Source organism: Podarcis melisellensis, assembly GCF_964234715.1.
Source record: "Podarcis melisellensis genome assembly, chromosome: 8".
NCBI classification, from domain to species: Eukaryota; Metazoa; Chordata; class Lepidosauria; order Squamata; family Lacertidae; genus Podarcis; species Podarcis melisellensis.
This window is the reverse complement of record NC_138540.1, coordinates 13,980,112-13,999,607: the sequence shown is the minus strand read 5'-3', so window position 1 is coordinate 13,999,607 and position 19,496 is coordinate 13,980,112. Positions and strand designations below refer to the sequence as shown.

The following is a 19,496-nucleotide window of genomic DNA, read 5'->3' as shown; positions in this document are numbered from 1 at the left end:
GAGCTCTGTTTCTCCCCAAATTGATTTGCTTGGTCTTACTTGTCTTCTGGCACTTTCTATCGATTTGAGGAGTATGCTGTATAAAGGTTTAAGCCTCCTTTGTATGGAGCCACACAGATTCACCTACAGTTTGTGTATGTGGCAAATCTGGCTACAGCGTGGAAAGACTCGAGAGATTCCTTCTGGCTGCACCGGTGAGCCTGATTTTACCTCCTCCTGCTTCCCAGGAGAGACTGCATCCCGATCTAGATTGCACCTGTGTACAAATTCTCGCCTTCTGCGCATGTGAAACTGGCCCTATATCCTGGGGGCCACTTAAGAATGCAGGAAGCAGATGCAGTCATTTGCCCGGTAGGCCACCTGTTTCTCGTGATTCACAAAGCAGAACAGGGACCAACCCTCCTTCTATCCTGGGCCGATGGGAACCAGAATCCCTTTCAACAACGCCCAGTAAAGAGGATTTAAAAACAGCGAGAGGCCTGTTTGACAGCTTTCTCGTGAAATGAAACAAGGCCTAATGGCCAGGCTGGATCTTTCATGTACGGGGGCGGGGAGAACTGCCTTTGATTGACACTCTAGCTAGGGTGCGAGACCCCGTGATGCATGGGGATATAATCTCAGGTTCATTCCATTACATCCTTTTCTTCCAAGAGTGTAAAATGATTCAAGACATTGATTCGTCTTACTCAGAGCCAGTGTTTAAAATTGTTATTTATTATATTGACACCTTCACATTTCTTACATGCGGTGGCGGAGCATTTCCCAGTAACATAATGCCACCCCTCGTATATCTCAGACCCCCAATCTGACCGAGACCTGCTTAGCTTCCTCTGCAAGCTGGCTAAACACAACCTAGGTAAGGGATGTTTTGATGGAGGTGGCAGGGCGACTTTCCATTTTGCCTCAAGCAGGGAAACGGGGCACGTCACATTGGGAATACGTCGTGGAGTTTCCTTAGAGGACTTGCACAGAAAAACAAACGGATGTGGTTTGTGCAAGCGGATGTCCGGGATGGGGTGGGGTGAAGAAATCACAACTTTTGTCCCTCTCCTCACCCAACCCCTTGTCCTTTCAACCTGTGCAGTTATAAATAAAAGAGGTATATTTATTTTCTTCTTTCCTATGAGCCTTGTTACGTTTCTGGTGTCCTAGACTGAACCTGGGACTTTCTGCAGGGGCTTTGCCACTGAGCTACGGCTCTTCCTCTAAAAACAGTGCAAGGTTCTAGTCCTCAACGTTGTGGATAAAGGGGATGGTCTATGAACCTAAGGAGCTGCCTTATATCACTGCGTCCATCTAGTTCAGTATTATCAACACTGACCAGCAGTGGGTTTTAGGCAGGGTACATCCCACCACTAACCTGGGGATGTCATGGAATAGAATTGGAAGGGACCCTAACGTCCTGCAATGCAGGAATCTCAACTAAAGCATCCATGAGATATGGCCATCCAAACTCTGCTTTAAAATCTCTGCTAAGATGACCCCCGAAGGGAGTCCGTTCCACTGTCAAACAGCTCTTAATGTCAGGCTCCTCAGTCACTGTGCAACGGCCCTCAGGAGAGTTCTGGATTGGCCAAAGGGACAAGCTTCCTCATACAAATGTGGTTATGGAATGTGAGTTACTGTAAGGCACGGCGATGGGCCCTGGAAGGATGAGTAGAAATTGAGAGCTGTTTGCCATTGTCAAGTAAAGGTGGAAAGCTTCCATCCTCAGGGGGCAGGACTCACCTGCCTGTCCAAGTTACCAGACACCATGGAAAACAACAACCGTGGATGGCTTACTTCCATCATGCTCTGTGGCTGATGTTCTCAGGGGCGGCCGACTGCTGCGGAACAGAGAATCCTAGCAGATTGAACTTTGGCTTGCTCCTGCAAAGGCAAGTCTTTGGTGTTCTTTGGAAACTACAGCAAAGGGCTGATGGGAAGACTCAGTGCAAACACTACAATAACCATCACGCTGCAGCGCCTCATATGTTATCTGAGAGTCAGAGGGGCACTTGTGGAGCTGGAAAGTTCTTGGGAATGTGAGGAGCTGGTGGGAAAAGGCTCTTCTAGCCCAGCTGTGTCCTGGTCCCTTGCGGCACTAGAGATTTCACCCTGTCCAGAAACCGCCTCTGCTGGCGGTGGGAAGTCATTTGGGCCCAAACTGTGGCTGGAAACCGGCTCCCACACCCAGTGGTCATCACCGTTGACGTCGCCTTCATTGGTACCGCCGGGCCCTTCCTCTCCCACGATGCATTGCTCTTCCTGAGCGTCACATGGTACCAGCTCCCGGTCCTCCTCATGCTCAGTGGAGAGAGTGGTGAGGCTACTCTCCTCTTCCAGGCGGCACTGCTTCGTTTTGACACCCACGGCTTTCAGGATCGTGTCCATCTGCTTCATGTAGTCCAGATGGCCGCTCACCTGGAAAGAAACGCAGAGTTTAGGGACATGGGAAGACGCCCAGGACTGAGTCTGACCTATTGGTTCCTCTAGCTTAGTGTAGTCCACAACGACCAGCAGAAACGGTTTCAGGAAGCAAACCCTTCCAGCCCTACCTAGACATGACAGGGGGATTCAGGGAAACCTAGAGCTGGAAGGGTCCCTCAAGGGTCATCTAGCCCAACCCCCTGCAATAATAATAATAATAATAATAATAATAATAATAATAATAATAATAAAATTTTATTTATATCCTGCCCTCCCCAGCCAAAGCCAGGCTCAGAGTGGCTAACAACAGTAAAATGATAAAACATTCTAAAATCATTTCATTATAAATTAATTCAAATAAGATTAATGGCAACCATTGGGCTAGAGTTCTGTGAGGATTGCCAAAGGAAGGAGTCAGGCTGTGCCCTGGCCAAAGGCCTGGTGGAACAGCTCTATCTTGCAGGCCCTGTGGAAAGATGTCAAGTCCCACAGGGCCCTAGTCTCTTGTGACAGAGTGTTCCACCAGATCGGAGCCACAGCCGAAAAAGCCCTGGCTCTAGTTGAGGCCAGCCTAACCTCTCTGTGGACCTGGACATTCAAGATGTTTTTGTTTGAAGACCCTAAGTTCCTCTGTGGGACATAGCAGTAGAGGCGGTCCTGTAGGTACGAGGGTCCTAGGCTGTATAGGGCTTTGAAGGTTAAAACCAGCACCTTAAACCTGATCCTGTACTCCACCGGGAGCCAGTGCAGCTGGTATAGCACCGGGTGAATGTGATCCCACAGAGAGGACCCCGTAAGGAGCCTCACCATGGCATTCTGCACCCACTGGATTTTCTGGGTCAGTCTCAAGGGCAGCCCCACATAGAGCGAGTTACAATAATCCAATCTGGAGGTGACCGTTGCGTGGATCACAGTGGCTAGGTCAGGGCGAGAGAGGTAAGGTACCTTCCATGTACCAGGCAGGTGCTGCGTCACTGAACTACGGCCCTTTCCTTAAAAAAGAAGCAAGGTCTCTAGTCCCCATGAGGTTGGCTTAAACACATGAAACTGCCTTATCCTGAGTCAGACCTGTTCGTGATCTAGTTCAGTACTGCCGGCACTAACTGGCAGCAGCTCTCGGGGGTTTCAGGAAAACTCCAGCCCTACCTGGAGATGCTGCCGGCGGAGATTTTGAACCTGGGACCGTCTGCTTGTGACGTAGGTGCTTTGCCACCGAGCCACAACCCTTCCCCAAACAACTCAACCAGTTAGGAACAAAGCTTTAGTGCAGAGGGTCAGGTGCACAGGAGGAGAAAGGATGGAGGAGACTCCATTGTTAGCCCTGCCTACTATTTGAAGGTCTACTGCTCATGGAAATGGAGGCTCTATATAGCTACGGTGTCTAATAGTCTCTGACAATGGACCTATCTGCCTACGCCGCTGAGGTTTTGTCAGGAACACTTTGACATTTGAAGCCACTTAGAACTTGGCACGAACAGCCCGCTGTCGTATTTTTAATCCACATTTTTTTACGAGGCAATCTGCAGCCATATGGCTCAACCGGTCTTTTCCTCTTCCCGGTTTTGGAGAGGTTAGAACTTTTAATTAAAAGGGGCTGTTGAGGGCTTAATGGAAGGAGACTCCAGATGTTGGTGGGGATTTTGAGAAGCGGAAGGTAGGAAGGGCGACCCTGTTCTCTTTAACCCCGTTTGGTTGCTAAGGTGACAGAAATTAAAAATCAGGCAGAGGGATAAAAGAGGAGAAGAATCTAAGGGTGAGAGGAGGGCAGCATTATTCTTGTAGTACTGGGGTGGCGGCGGCTGTAAGACCTCTCTTTCTATCTTTCTGCATTATGTAGGCCTGGAAGGAGGCAGGCCCAGAACAGCTAATCATGCAGAGTCACAGCAGGCAGACTCTCCCTCTTGCTGCATCTTTGCACGGGGAAGCGGTCCAAAACATTCAGTTGTGGGTTACATCTACAGATCCACTGAAAGCACATCACTTTTCCTGAAAGAATCCTGGGGACCACAGTCCACCCTTCATGGTGCAACAACAACGACAACAACAACAACAATTTATTATTTATACCCCGCCCATCTGGCTGGGTCCTCCCAGCCACTCTGGGCGGCTTCCAACAAAACACTAAAATACAACAACCTATTAAACATGAAAAGCTTCCCTAAACAGGGCTGCCTTCAGATGTCTTCTAAAAGTTTGGTAGTTATTTTTCTCTTTGACATCTGGTGGGAGGGCGTTCCACAGGGCGGGTGCCTCTACCGAGAAGGCCCTCTGCCTGGTTCCCTGTAACTTGGCTTCTCGCAGTGAGGGAACCGCCAGAAAGCCCTTGGAGCTGGACCTCAGTGTCCGGGCAGAACGATGGAGGTGGAGACGCTCCTTCAGGTATACAGGACCGAGGCTGTTTAGGGCTTTAAAGGTCAGCACCAACACTTTGAATTGTGCTCGGAAACGTACTAGGAGCCAGTGTAGGTCTTTCAAGACCAGTGTTATAAGGTCTCGGTGGCCACCAGTCTAGCTGCCGCATTCTGGATTAATTGTAGTTTCCGGGTCACCTTCAAAGGTAGCCCCACGTAGAGTGCATTGCAGTAGTCCAAGCGGGAGATAACTAGAGCATGTGCCACTCTGGCGAGACAGGTAGGGTCTCAGCCTGCGTACCAGAAGGAGCTGATAAACAGCTGCCCTGGACACAGAATTGACCTGTGCCTCCATGGAAAGCTGTGAGTCCAGAACGACTCCCAGGCTGCACACCTGGTCCTTCAGGGGCACAGTTACCCCATTCAGGACCAGGGAGTCTTCCACACCTGCCCGCCTCCTGTCCCCCCAAAACAGTACTTCTGTCTTGTCAGGATTCAACCTCAATCTGTTAGCTGCCATCCATCCTCCCAGCACCTTGAACAGAGTAGGGTTTCTAGGATTCTTGGGGATGGCAGAGGGAAGCCATGTGATTTAAATGTGCTCGAAATGTATGGAGGGGAATAAAGCACCGCTACATTTCAATCTGCAGATCGTTTCCGGAGGCGTGGATGAAGTAGGTTTGCCAAATCAATTTTCTCCCTTGCTCGTACCCAGCTAGTAAGAGTCCCAACCCTCTCAAACACTGAGATTAGCAGATTAGCCCCTCTTGGCCGTTCCTCAGAACCTGGTAGCTGTGACGGCCGGGGAGAGAGCATTTTCTGCGGCAACCCCTGAGCTTATTTTATTTTATTTGGAGCATTTGCGCCCAGCTCTCTGGCTGAGTTGGCTCCCAGTGTGGCTCATGTACAATCAGAAAGTGCAAACAGGTAGGCTTACAAACTATAGGACACGACACAAAAGGAAAATGGGACAGGGAGGAGAAATCAAACAGGCCACCAACTCTTATTTGGTTGTTCTTCTAATGAGCAGCTGGCACAGTTCAGTGGGAGGTGATGCCTACTGGGGGAGCCAGTCTGTCACAGCAGAGCTGATGCAGAGAGCCTTCTGCTTTCTGTCTTTCCCACGGAGCCAGTGGGACGGAACAGCTGCTCCCCAGTGACAGCTCAGGGAGAGGAGGGCTGAATCCCTGACTCCGCAGAGATGCCTATGCAGTTTTTGTCATATGCTCAAGATGCACCTCTTTATCCTGGCCTCTGACACAGAGGTACAGTATGTTTTCAGAACCCATCCTATTCCTGCAATTGTTTGTTTTGATCTGTTTTTAAAAGCTGCATTTCAAATTGCTGGGACTCTCCCTGGGGGCTTAGGGTGCAGAGCAAGTCATCAATCAAAATATTGTTGCATGCCACCCCAATCTCTGGGAGGTGCGAGATTCCAGCGGTTCCGACCACTTACTCAGGGTTCGGTTTCCTTTGGAATAGGGCACAGTGGAGACTGTTTAGGATACATGCTTTATTTACACATATACAGAACTTGAGCCTACAATGGAGGGGTTTGCAGCATTAACACCCCAAGCGGGCCTTGCTTCCCCCATAGTCACAGCCTCAGATTCCAACAAAAATCAGGCATGGCTCTGTCTCCCAGCTGCCCAGCCTGCAGCCTGCCAACTTCCAGCTTCAAGCTCACGCAACTCAACTCAACTCAACTCTCAACTTCTGGCCTTTGTCTTTCTATCTAACGATGAGCTGAGGGAACACAGGGCTCCCATTTGGCATCTGGCACAGAGCCACTTCCTTTGTTACTTTACTGGCTAGTCCAGGAACTGAATCCTTGCTTATATTTTAACACTAGCTGGGTCCGGGAACCAGAAAGGTCTCAAAACACAGCCCTCTGGCTTGGGAGAATTCAGCAGCCGTCACTGAGGTTTACTGCCTGCAGGTCTGGAAAGCACTACTTACGATCGACGAGAGATCCACGTTCACCATTCTCCTGTCGTCCAGGTTAACCGGCTGAAGTCCAGCGACGTTGAGTTGAACAGAGGATGTCCGGTAGACATATCTCAGCAGCCAGTCTCCCCTGGGAGGAGAAAAAGGAACCAATACTACTGAGCAGCCATATCATTCAACTGACTGAAGCATATAACCAGATGGGCCACCAAACCCAGGGATCGGTTTCCCATGACTCTCCAGGTGCTGCAGCCCCATCATCCAGGAACATTGCCCATGTTGGCTGGGGCTGATGGAAGCCCAGCTGCACCTAGAGGGCCACAGGTTGCCCATCCCTGAACTAGACCATCACTTGCGTTCACTGCACCTTTGTTTAGTCATTTAGCCGTGTCTGACTCTTCGTGAGCCCATGGACCAGAGCACGCCAGGCCCTCCTGTCTTCCACTGCCTCCCGCAGGTTGGTCAAACTCATGCTGGTAGCTTCGAGAACACTGTCCAACCATCTCGTCCTCTCTCGTCCCCTTCTCCTTGTGCCCTCCATCTTTCCCAACATCAGGGTCTTTTCCAGGGAGTCTTCTCTTCTCATGAGGTGGCCAAAGTATTGGAGCCTCAGCTTCAGGATCTGTCCTTCCAGTGAGCTGCCCCTAGCTCCCGCCATCACAACTCTACCTTCTTTGAATGATGCTGGACCACAACTCCCATCCCTCCTTGGCTGTTCGCCATGCTGGCAGGATAGCTGAGAATAACCTGGCGGGCCAGTTCTGCAAGTGATGGCAAGTGATGGTCTAATTCAGGGATGAGAAACCTGGGGAGCTGCAGATGTTGCTGATTAACAACACCCATCTCTCCTTGGCCATTAGCCATGCCATCTGAATAGCTGATAGAAACTTGGGTCCAGGAACAGCTAGAGGTTGCCAGGTATCACACCCCTGAACTAGACCGTCACTTGCCTTTACTTCCCCCAACTCCCACCATGACAACTCTGGCTTCATTTAATGCACGACTGGCCCCTCTTCAGTCCTTCCTTCCTTCCTTCCTTCCTTCCTTCCTTCCTTCCTTCCTTCCTTCCTTCCTTCCTTCCTTCCTTCCTTCCTTCCCACACACAAACAAACCTCGCCTTCCAAGAAGAATATCAAGGCAAAGACATCAGACCCAGCAATCTTTTTCAAGAGACCATCCAAACCACACACTAAATTTTCCAAATGCTTACAGAAAACCAGCCCGGCCACCCTATTTTTAGGGCCTACAGACCTGCAGTAGCCATTGATGATCCTTCCCGAAACGACCTTGGCAATTTGCTTCCAGTATTTGGCTTCCCCTTCCACTGGTGCCCCTAGGAGGACCACGTCTTCGACGATGCCTCTGCAGTCTGAGAAGAGAGGGAGCCCACCCACCCCCCAAAGGATCAAGGATCAGTGAGACAGCCTTGGAGGAGGATGCTCTAGAGCCATGGCGGTGGCTTGGGAATGGCTGGTTGACGCTTTCAAAACACAGCTTGGGGAATCTGGTGCCACGAAACACAACAGTGTGTGTGTGTGTTTACTCAGAAGAAAGCTGCACTTAATTCACAGGGACTCACTGCCACGTAACCAAGCATACAGATGCAGTCTCAAAGAGGGATCCAGATTCAATGCATGCCTAGTCTTATCCAGATTCTAGCAAAAGCCAGTGTGGCCTGTTGGTTAGTGTGTTGGACTAGGACCTGGGAGAAACCAGGGTTCAAATGCCCACTAGGCTGTGAAGCTCTCACTGGGTGACATTAGGCCAGTCACTGCTTCCCATCCTAACCTACCACACAGGGTCATTGTGGGGATTAAATGAGGAGGGGGAGAACCATGGGCGCCATTTGGAGCTCCTTGGAGGAAGAGGGTGGGATATAAATGCAAGAAACGCACAAGGAAGATGGACACTGAAGGTTGTCTCCGATGAAGGGCACATTCACACCTTATATTTCAAGCTCTATTGTGCTGCTTTCAACAACCATGGCTTCTCCCAAAGAATCCTGGGAGCTGTAGTTGGTTATGGGTGCTGAGAGTTGGTAGGAGACCGCCTCCCTTTACATTCCCATCCCAGAGCTACAGTTCCCAATGTTCCCTGGGAAGAGGGATGGACAGTTAGCCACTCTGGGAATTGTAGCTCTGGGAGGGGAATAAAGGTAAAGGGGCCCCTGACCATTAGGTTCAGTCATGGCTGACTCTGGGGTTGCGGCGCTCATCTCGCTTTATTGACTGAGGGAGCCAGTGTGCAGCTGTGGCCAGCATGACTAAGCCGCTTCTGGCGAACCAGAGCAGCACACGGAAACGCCGTTTACCTTCCCGCCAGAGCGGTACCTATTTATCTACTTGCACTTTGACGTGCTTTCGAACTGCTAGGTTGGCAGGAGCAGGGACCGAGCGACGGGAGCTCACCCCGTTGCGGGGATTCGAACCGCCGACCTTCTGATTGGCAAGTCCTAGGCTCTGTGGTTTAACCCACAGAGCCACCCGCGTCCCTGGGAGGGGAATAGCGGTGCCCTAACAATTCTCAACAAATTACAGTTCCAGGCTGGGAATGTCCCCTACCTGAAACCCCAGGGAGCTGATGCTGCCAACCCGTGTTGACAATACTGAGCTGGATGGACCCACAGCCTGACTTAATATAAGGCAGTTTCCTATGCTTCTATTTGAGGTTTGGCCTTCATTCAGAACCATGAGGACTAGATTCTTTGACTCTCTTTCAAAGAAGGACCTCAGCTCAGTGGGCAGAGCACCTGCTTTGCATGCAGGAGGCTCCAGGTTCAAATCCCAGGTAGGGCTGGGAAAGATCCCCTGCCTGAAACGAGGGAGAGCCGCTGCCAGTCAGTGCAGGCAATACTGAGCTGGATAGGCCAAAGGCCTGATTCATCATCATCAACTTTATTGCACTAGCCAAAGGCCATGGCATCATTCACAACGGGAACAAAAAGAAAAACAACAATGACCATAAAAACATCAGGCACTGAAGATACAATAAACCACGATCACATCTCCTAAAAATTATTTGTTGCATACGATATAATAGCAAGGGGTTCTCAGGTAGAAAGTGCCAGCTTAAATGTCCGAATCGCCTTTGCAATTGACCGCTATTTTATCTAGTTCTTTTCTCCTGATCTTCTTAGCTGCCAACGCATATAGTGCTGCTTTATAAGTGACGAAGTCATCAGGATCACTCAGCAGCCATTTCACCCTTTCCGCCCTGTTCGAGTGTGTTCCATTCGTGAGCAGGGGTTTTATAAATCCGTCTCTTGGTTCTATATATAGCGGGCATTGCAATAAATAGTGGTACAGTTCAGGATAAGGCAGCTTCTTACATTCCCAAGTGTGAGCGCCTGAGTGTCTCCTCGGGAGCAGGGGCCACTGAATTCAATGGGCTAAGCAACTTTAATTGTCCGTCCCTCCATGCATAGAAGGAGGTTGGACCAGATGACCGTTGGAGGCCCCCTTCCAACTCTATAATACATGCTTGTACCCAATGCTTGTCCTACTCAGAGGAGACCCATCAAAACCAATGGACATGACTAAGTTAGGTCCATTTCCTTCAATGTGCTTTCTCCCAGTAGGACTTAGAACCTTTGAGATTTACTTATTTTTTTCCCCAACACCCAGAGTACAACCAGTACTCAAGCAACGGGGAAGACAATTTTTTTAATAAAAAAAAAGATTGCAAATAAATATCAAAGCGGCTGCAGGCTGCTCTCAGGAGCAACTCAATTTACAATCTGTGTTCTGATTCTTGGATTTTTTCCCTAGAAGGGTCTTTTTTTTTTGTGGGAGGGCGGAAGGGGAGGGGGAGAGTAAAGAGAAAACAAAAAAGATAAGACACTTCCAATTTGTCATTCTGAATGATCCAATTTGGGGAGATTAGGAGACTTATTCTAAGTGCACGCCAGAGAGAAAAAGAGTTGGCGGTGGGGGGGGGAAGCAATTTCTGCTGCCCAAAAGGAATTCATAAGCCTGATTTGACTCATCTTAATTTGAACAGCAGCAGGGTTCTTTTGCAGAAGAAGTTCAGATGAGGGGACGAGGGATTCTGAGTGAGCATCACATTCAGGTAATGTGATCATCGCTATTTGCAGCTCGGGGCTTCTGACCTTAAAACCAGCCCCTGTTTAAGACTGGACAGTGGGTGGTAGTGGGGTTGGGGCTGGGGGGAGGAAAGCTCCAGGCTGAATGGGGTGCATTCTGCATGGAACCTCACCCACCCACCCACAACACACAGCCACTGCCTAGCACACTGGGTGCTGAAGGAGCAACAGGAAATCAACAGTCGCCGGAGTTGCCTGGCAACCTCCTCCTCCTCCCTCCTCCCCATCTCATCTTTCGGCCCCTGCACAGCCACCCAGTCTTAAGCCTGCATGGTCGAAAAGAGCACAGACGTGTCACTGGGCTAGACTACTGTGGCACAGTGCTTGTGGGGCTGCCTTTGGAGACGGCTTGGGGAAATCGCAGCTAGCTCACAACCAGGGAACTCGTCACAGTGGTGCCTTGGCAAATGCGCTGGCTCTTGGGTTTGCTGTTGGGCTGAATGCAATTGCTCTTTTTCCTCATTAAAGCTCTTGGTGGTTTGGGTCTAGCCTGTCTGCACCCAAGGCTTTTTAAGAACTTAAAAACGTAAGGAGAGCCTGCTGGGTCACACTTATCACCCGTCCTGTTCTTGCAACAGCTGACTAGGTGCCTCAAAGGGAAACCCGAAACAGGATCCGACACAAGAGCCCTCTCCCCTCCTGTGGCATTTGGAAGCAATGCTGAAGGCCTTCTGGCGGTTCCCTCATTGCGAGAAGCAAAGCTACAGCGAACCAGGCAGAGGGCCTTCTTGGTGGTGGCGCCTGCCCTGTGGAACGCCCTCCCATTAGATGTCAAAGGGATAAACAAATACCTGACATTCAGAAGACATCTGAAGGCAGCCCTGTTCAGGGACATTTTCGTGTATTTTTGGTCTTTGTTGGAAGCCACCCAGAGTGGCTGGGGAAACCCAGCCAGATGGGCGGGGTACAAATAATATATTATTATTATTATTATTACAACAAAGGCAGAGCAGACTCATCATGGCTATTTGCCATCGATAGCCCTCTCTTCCATTAATTCGTTCAATCCTTTTCTAAAGCTATCTATCTTGGTGGCCAACACTGAGTCCTGAGAGAATGTCCTTAGCAGGTGCTGGAAAAGAGTGCAGTCAAGACACCGTCCTGGTGCCAAGAGGCACAGAATCATAGAAGTGTAGAGTTGGGAGGGACCACCAAGGGCCATCTAGTCCAACCTCCCTCCAAATGCAGGAATCTCAGCTAAAGCATCCAAGACAAATGGCCATCCAACCTCTGCTTAAAAACCTCCAAGGAGAGCCCACCACCTCTTGTGGGAGTCTGTTCCACTGTCAAAACAGCTCTTACTGTCAGAAAGTTCTTCCTGATGTTTAGTCGGAATTTCCTTTCTTGTGACTTGATGCCGACTTGGTTCCGGTCCTCCCCTCCAGAGCAGGAGAAAACAAGTTTCCTCTTCCAGGGAGTTCCAAAGTGAATGTGCTACAAGGAGGGGAGAGAGAGCTCTACTGCTCGAGGGCTGCTTGCAGATTTCCCCATTGGCACCTAGTCGGCCACTGTGAGAACAGGATGGGCTAATGGGGACATTGGCCTGATCCTGATATGTCCTTGAGGCTGAGAGATGAGGCCGGGGGTGGCAGGAAGAAGCAAAGACAAGGAGCTCTGCGTATTACCACGCAGCAATTTCAACGCAGCACCTGGGAATATTGGTTAGGGTCCCTCCCTTTTCGGTGGGGATGCATCTCGTTATATTAATTGGTACAAATCGCCCCAGCATAAACGTCTGCGGCAAGGAAGACCGGGGGTGGGGGAGACACACAGGCACGCTGGCAAGCGATCGTGACCATTCGATTCCTCGTTGCCGCCGTATGGAGCTATTAATACAGGAGGTCGAGGCTCGTGTTAGCAGTTGGCAGATTGTCTTCCAAGTTAAATAGGAGAACTGTCGGGCATGGGGGTGGGCAACGGCAGCCGAGAACGGCGACTTTTAAGGAAAAGGAGGAAGAAAACAGGATGGCGTGCGAGGATGCGGAGACGGCTTGGGCGGACTTTTAGTAACGGGTGCTGTCGTGACGAAAGAGCCTCTGTGGGAGGCTTGGAGGCGATCCCAGGAAGCCGGACGCCGCGGCGCTTCGAGGACGGCGCCAGCTTTGTGTGAAACGTTGCCTGGTCTGTTATGTACCTGCCCAATAAAGTGCACTGGGCAGGACAGGGCCTCCTGCAGATCCTTTCTTTACGATGTATAGGCCTTTAGGGACGCGGGTGGCGCTGTGGGTTAAACCACAGAGCCTAGGGCTTGCCGATCAGAAGGTCAGCGGTTCGAATCCCCGCGACGGGGTGAGCTCCCGTTCCTCGGTCCCAGCTCCTGCCAACCTAGCAGTTCGAAAGCACGTCAAAGTGCAAGTAGATAAATAGGTACCGCTCCGGCGGGAAGGTAAATGGCATTTCCGTGCGCTGCTCTGGTTCACCAGAAGTGGCTTAGTTATGTACGCCGGCTCCCTTGGCCAATAAAGTGAGATGAGCGCCGCAACCCCAGAGTCGGTCATGACTGGACCTAATTGTCAGGGGTCCATTTACCTTTACCTAAGCCTTTTGGCTGAGATACACCTTTCACCGGGTCCCTGAATTGACCCTGGCCAATTCAGATGTGCACGGTCCCTTTATGGTAAGCCAGGCCCTCTTCTAAGATTATGTACAGCTTCCGGGTCATGTAGCCAGCATGACTAAACCGCTTCTGGTGAACCAGAGCAGTGCACGGAAACGCCGCTTACCTTCCCACCGGCGTGGTACCTATTTATCTACTTGCACTTTGACGTGCTTTCAAACTGTTAGGTTGGCAGGAGCAGGGACCGAGCAACGGGAGCTCACCCCATCGCAGGGATTCGAACCTGCCAACCTTCTGATCGGCAAGCCCTAGGCTCTGTGGTTTAACCCACAGAGCCACCCGCGTCCCATAATAATAATAATTAGGGTGCATTGCAAGCCGAGATCTCCGCCTTTCACCTGGATCTATTTTCTGCGCGTGTCAATTCCTTTGGAGTGAGCCAAGCTGAGTTCTCCTTGTACCTAGCAGAACTTGCACCCCATTCTCCCAAAACACAGTTGGAAGGGATCTCCCAAGGTGATCTGGTGCAACCCACTGCAATGCAGGAAGCTCCTTGTGCTTTTAGTGGGCCTGAGGTTCTCAAAATTATAATAATAATATAATAATTTATTATTTATTCCCCGCCCATCTGGCTGAGTTTCCCCAGCCACTCTGGGCGGCTTCCAATCAAGTTAAAAACAATACAGCATTAAATGTTAAAAACTTCCCTAAGCAGGGCTGCCTTCAGATGGCTCTTAAAAATAGGATAGCTGCTTAGTTCCTTCATATCTGAAGAGAGGGCATTCCACAGGGCGGGTGCCACTACTGAGAAGGCCCTCTGTCTGGTTCCTTGTAACCTCACTTCTCGCAATTAGGGAACCGCCAGAAGGCCTTCGGCGCTGGATCTCAGTGTCCAGGCAGAATGATGGGGGTGGAGACGCTCCTTCAGGTATACAGGACCGAGGTTGTTTAGGGCTTTCAAGGTCAGCACCAACACCTTGAATTGTGCTTGGCAATGTACTGGAAGCCAATGCAGATCTCTCAGCACCAGCGTTATGTGGTCCCGGCGGCCACTCCCAGTCACCAGTCTAGCTGCCGCATTTTGGATTAATTGCAGTTTCCGGATCACCTTCAAAGGTAGCCCCACGAAGAGCGCATTGCAGTAGTCCAAGCGGGAGATAACTAGAGCATGCAACACTCTGGTGAGACAGTCCACAGGCAGGTAGGGTCTCATCCTGTGTACCAGTTGGAGCTGGTAGACAGCCACCCTGGACACAGAATTAACCTGGGCCTCCATGGACAGCTGGGAATCCAAAATGACTCCCAGGCTGCACACCTGGTCCTTCAGGGGGACAATTGGGTCTGTTGTTGGAGCTGTTGTTGGGGCTACAGCTCCCATCATCCCTAGCTAGCAGGACTAGCGGTCAAGGTAGATGGGAATTGTAGTGCAAAAACGGCTGGAGACTCAAGCTTGGCCTAAATGGCCGGTTTTGGATCCGCCTCCTTCCATTACGATTGGCCCCTGTTGGCACAAAGGGTGACTCAAAAGCTCCCCTTTCATGCTGATTGGTCGGCCCTGGGATGCTGGAAGCGGAGACCCTGCTACAAGGGGTCTTTGAGACACACACCCGCAACCACAGACCACTACACTGCTGATGAAGAACAAACAGTGTCTCAGCTGTCTTATGGCCTGACTCCCCAACCTCCCTCCTGCACGCACCTTCCTCCTTGGCCATTTCCTGGAGGCAGAAGTAGATGACCCTGGCGCCAAGACTGAAACCCATCAAAGTAACCGGCCGCTTGCCCTGGAAGGGGAAGGAACAGAATGACAGAACCCAAACAAGCTTAAAACCTCAAGCTCCCTCCCTGCCTCGAAAAAGCAGTAAAGATTAATTACCACTTGACAGTGGGGGAAAAAGGGAAGATTTTGCCTAGCTGGATCATGTCCTGGAAATTCGGTGATGCTTGCCTACATGCAGGGGCCTTTGGCATGATCGACGCGACAGAGAGACTGTGTTTAAACCGTCTTTTTGTTTTAGTGATGTATTTGCCACCCTGAGCTCCTCTGGGAAGAAATTCATTAGCAGCAATGATTTGCGGTGGGTTAGACCAGATGACGGTTGGGTGCCTTCCAACTTGACAATTCTACGATTCCGTAGTGGCTAAAACATAGCCTACCATACAGATGTTAAGAGTCGTAAATCCTCACTCAGCCATCACCTTAGGGTGGTCATCGCCCTTCTCAGAATAACCTACCTCACAAGGTTGTTGTGATGATTTATGGGTTGGTGGAGAACCGTGCATGCCGACTTGAGCCCGTTGGAGAAAAAAAAAGGATGAGCTACAAATGCAGTAAATAAAATGAAATTGATGGGCCTAAGTTAGTCATGCCCATTAATTTCAGTGGGTCTATTCTGCAGAGGACTAACACTATCACCGCAATAAATGTTTTCCCCATGATTCTTTCTACATGATCCTTTAAGTGGTGGATTGCTGTGGACTGGACCTGGGCCCTTATTCCTGTTGTTGTTGTTTAGTGGTGTCCGACTCTTCGTGACCCCATGGACGCAGAGCACACCAGGCACTCTTGTCTTCCAATGCCTCCCGCAGCTTGGTCAACCTCATGCTTGTAGCTTCGAGAACACTGTCCCACCATCTTGTCCTCTGTCGTCCCCTTCTCCTTGTGCCCTCCATCTTTCCCAACATCAGGGTCTTTTCCAGGGAGTCTTCTCTTCACATGAGGTGGCAAAAGTATTAGAGCCTCAGCTTCAGGATCTGTCCTTCCAGTGAGCACTCAGGGCTGATGTCCTTCAGAATGGATCGGTTTGATCTTCTTGCAGTCCATGGGACTCTCAAGAGTCTCCTCCAGCACCATAATTCAAAAGCATCAATTCTTCGGCGATCAGCCTTCTTTATGGTCTAGCTCTCTCTTCCATACATCACTACTGGGAAAACCATAGCTTTAACTATACGGACCTTTGTTGGCAAGGTGATCCTACGGATAAGCAAATTTACTTACAGTGGTACCTTGGGTTAAGAACTAAATTCGTTCTGGAGGTCCGTTCTTAACCTGAAACTGTTCTTAACCTGAGGTACTACTTTAACTAATGGGGCCTCCCGCTGCTGCCGTGCCGCTGCTGCACAATTTCTGTTCTCATCCTGAAGCAAAGTTCTTAACCCGAGGTACTATTTCTGGGTTAGCAGAGTCTGTAACCTGAAGAATCTGTAACCTGAAGTGTCTGTAACCCGAGGTACCACTGTATTTATTGTGTCCTTATTCCACCTCTCCTTCCAAGGAGCTCAAGGTGGCTTAAATGATTCTCTCCCCTTCTTTCATTCAATCAATCTGCACAACAACCCTGTGAGGTAGGCTAGGCTGGAAGAGTCACCCAGTGAGCTTCATGGGTGAGTGGGGATCTGAACCCTTGTCTCCCAGGTACGAAGTTCCAATGCTCTAACTGCTACACCTTACTGCTCTGCCAACTGAGCCAGGACCCCCTCTACTACAGAGATCCCACAAAGAGTTTTCCCAGCTCAGGCACACTTAGACTTGGGCTGTGACCGTCAAACCACCTTCCTACCTGGTGCCGGCTGAGCAGGATTCGAGCCAGGTGTTTGCCGACCTCCGACGAGCGGTGGAGGCACACTCCCCAGGGGTTATCAATCACGCTGGCCACCGTGAGCAGGGAGGCGGGTAATGCGAGCGCCGTGACGATGCCTGGGGGGTGGGGCAGGGGAGAGGAAACAGGACAGCTGGAAATCAGAAAGCTACATACAAATGTAATTGGATTTTTGCCAGAGTCTGCTGTCCCTGGTGAGGGCAGCATCGGCACCGATTCTACTTCTAAACCGCATTGAGGTTTTATCACAACCAAGCAGCATATAAACCTTTTGAAATGAAGAAAATAAAACAGATACACTCCTGCGACTTTCTTCTTTTAAATTTGTTGGGGATTATTGGGTTGTCTTTGTTTTTAATTTTATTACGCATTTTGTGGGGGGCTTTGATACTGTAATTTTATGTTGTGAACTGTCCTGAGATGATATAATAATATTATTATTATTATTATTATTATTATTATTATTATTATTATTATTATTAAACTCCAAACCCTGGTTTGATCAAGAATGTCAGGACATGAAGCTAAACTTACTGAAAAAATACAAGAATTATACAAGAATTATAGATCTGCCAATTTACCCCAACTCCCCACGGTCTGGTTTGAAGATAAACGAAATTATAAAATCTTGATCAAAAACAAAAAACTCCTGGCACAGAAAAGAGAATGGAAATGCCTAATAGATGCATCCAGAGAGAGAGACTCGGCCACCTTCTGGAGACTGGTAGCAAATGGAGTGCGATCTACCTCCTCAGAAGTGGAGTACACTATACCTGCAGGGACTTGGGAGGCATTTTTCCAATCTTCATATTCAGCTCTGCCTTTGACACAGCCACTAATACAGTGTGCGGCAGGTGATGAGTGGCCTCCGGTGTCGGTTGCGGAGATCAGGAGGCTTATTCAGGCACTCAAACACAGAAAAGCCCCGGGAGCAGATAATATCTCTCCTGAGCTTCTCAAAGCCAATATTGACTGGTGGGCCCCAGTCCTTGCCACCCTATTCACCAGCATAAATCAAACAGCAATAATACCAGAGGACTGGGGATTGGCAATCATCGTTCCCATATTCAAGAAAGGCTGTAAACTTGATCCAGCCAATTACAGACCAATCAGTCTCTTAAGCATCATTAGCAAACTTTATGCAACTCACTTACGTGAAAAGTTTGCGGACTGGCTGGAACAGGAGCACATCCTAAAGGAAGCCCAGGCTGGTTTCAGGGCACATAGATCAACTCTAGACCAAGGACTGGTATTGCAACATCTAGTGGAGAAATACACCTCAAAGAAAGGAGGCTCCCTCTATGTAGCCTTTATAGATTTCAAATCAGCTTTCGATTTGATACCCCGGCACAGACTTTGGGAAAAATTAAATGCCACAAACATCGATAGACGTCTTTTGCTTCTTATCCGTAGACTACATGAAAATACTCGGATCCGTGTTAGATGCGACCGTTATGGGAACCTATCAAAGGAAATCCAAAGTTTCCATGGTGTCAAGCAAGGCTGTGTTCTTGCCCCTATTCTATTTAACTTCTATATAAACTCCTTAGTCGGAAAGATGGAGGAAGCAAGTACTCATCCCCCAAACCTAAATAATATACCAATCCCAGTCCTTTTGTACGCAGATGATGCGGCACTTATTTCCTTCTCTTGTGTGGGTCTAAGAAAACTTTTACGAGCTCTTACAGAGTACTGCGAAGCTGAACACCTAATAATAAACTACACTAAATCAAAAATTATGGTGTTCTCCAAGAGAAAACTCCGACATAAATGGAAAATTAATAACCAACCTATTGAGCAAGTAACATCTTTTAGATATCTTGGAATAATTTTTGATGAGAAGGGATCTTGGTGCCATCAGATTAAGAATTCCATTGTAAATGCGCAAAGATCTTCCAGAGCTATCATAAGATTCTTTTACAGAAAAGGAGGTCAATATGTTCCTGCTGCCTCCCAGGTCTTTGTTGCAAAAATACTTCCACAATTGATGTATGGCACCCAGATATTTAATTGTCAAAAACTCAAGTCCCTGGAATCTGTACAAACCAAATTTTACCGCTCCCTACTAGGGTTACCTACCTGTGTCTCCAACACAGCCATCAGGCTGGAGGTAGGTCAACTCCCTATTAATGCCAGGATATGGATCCTGAAGATTCACTTCTGGCTAAAACTCATATTTTTCCCAGTGGGAGTGGCTCCATTGACTCTAATAGACCCGTTCCAGTCTAAATGGAGATTGTCGCTTTATGAAAAATTGAAGGGCCTGGGGCTTTCCCCACAAGAACTTATAGCCTCAGGTTTTGAAAAGGCTAAAAGGATGGTGAGCCAGCGAATAGGAGATGTAGAGCTTCAGGACCATATGAGCAAGATAGATAAATATCCAGCTATCCAAGATTATGGAAAAGGGTTTAATCTAACACCATATTTGCTGGATCTACAAATCGCAAAATACAGGCGGGCGTTTACCCTTACCAGATTTGATGTACTGCCATCTGCCTTACTAAAGGGCAGATACGAGGGCACACCCTATG

General features: G+C 49.3%; 1 protein-coding gene across 1 annotated transcript in view; it reads right to left on the bottom strand.

Moving 5' to 3' along the window:
• Positions 1 to 1,084: 1,084 nt before the first annotated feature.
• Positions 1,085 to 19,496, bottom strand: part of TMCO4 (transmembrane and coiled-coil domains 4) — a 45,433-nt gene continuing 27,021 nt past the window's right edge. Inside the window, exons 10-14 of the mRNA XM_081923618.1 lie at positions 16,927 to 17,063; positions 15,066 to 15,150; positions 7,959 to 8,076; positions 6,720 to 6,837; positions 1,085 to 2,403 (exon numbers count right to left, since the gene is read on the bottom strand). Coding sequence (XP_081779744.1) covers positions 1,975 to 2,403; positions 6,720 to 6,837; positions 7,959 to 8,076; positions 15,066 to 15,150; positions 16,927 to 17,063 — 887 coding nt within the window. The 3' untranslated portion in view covers positions 1,085 to 1,974. The remainder of the gene's footprint in view (positions 2,404 to 6,719; positions 6,838 to 7,958; positions 8,077 to 15,065; positions 15,151 to 16,926; positions 17,064 to 19,496) is intronic.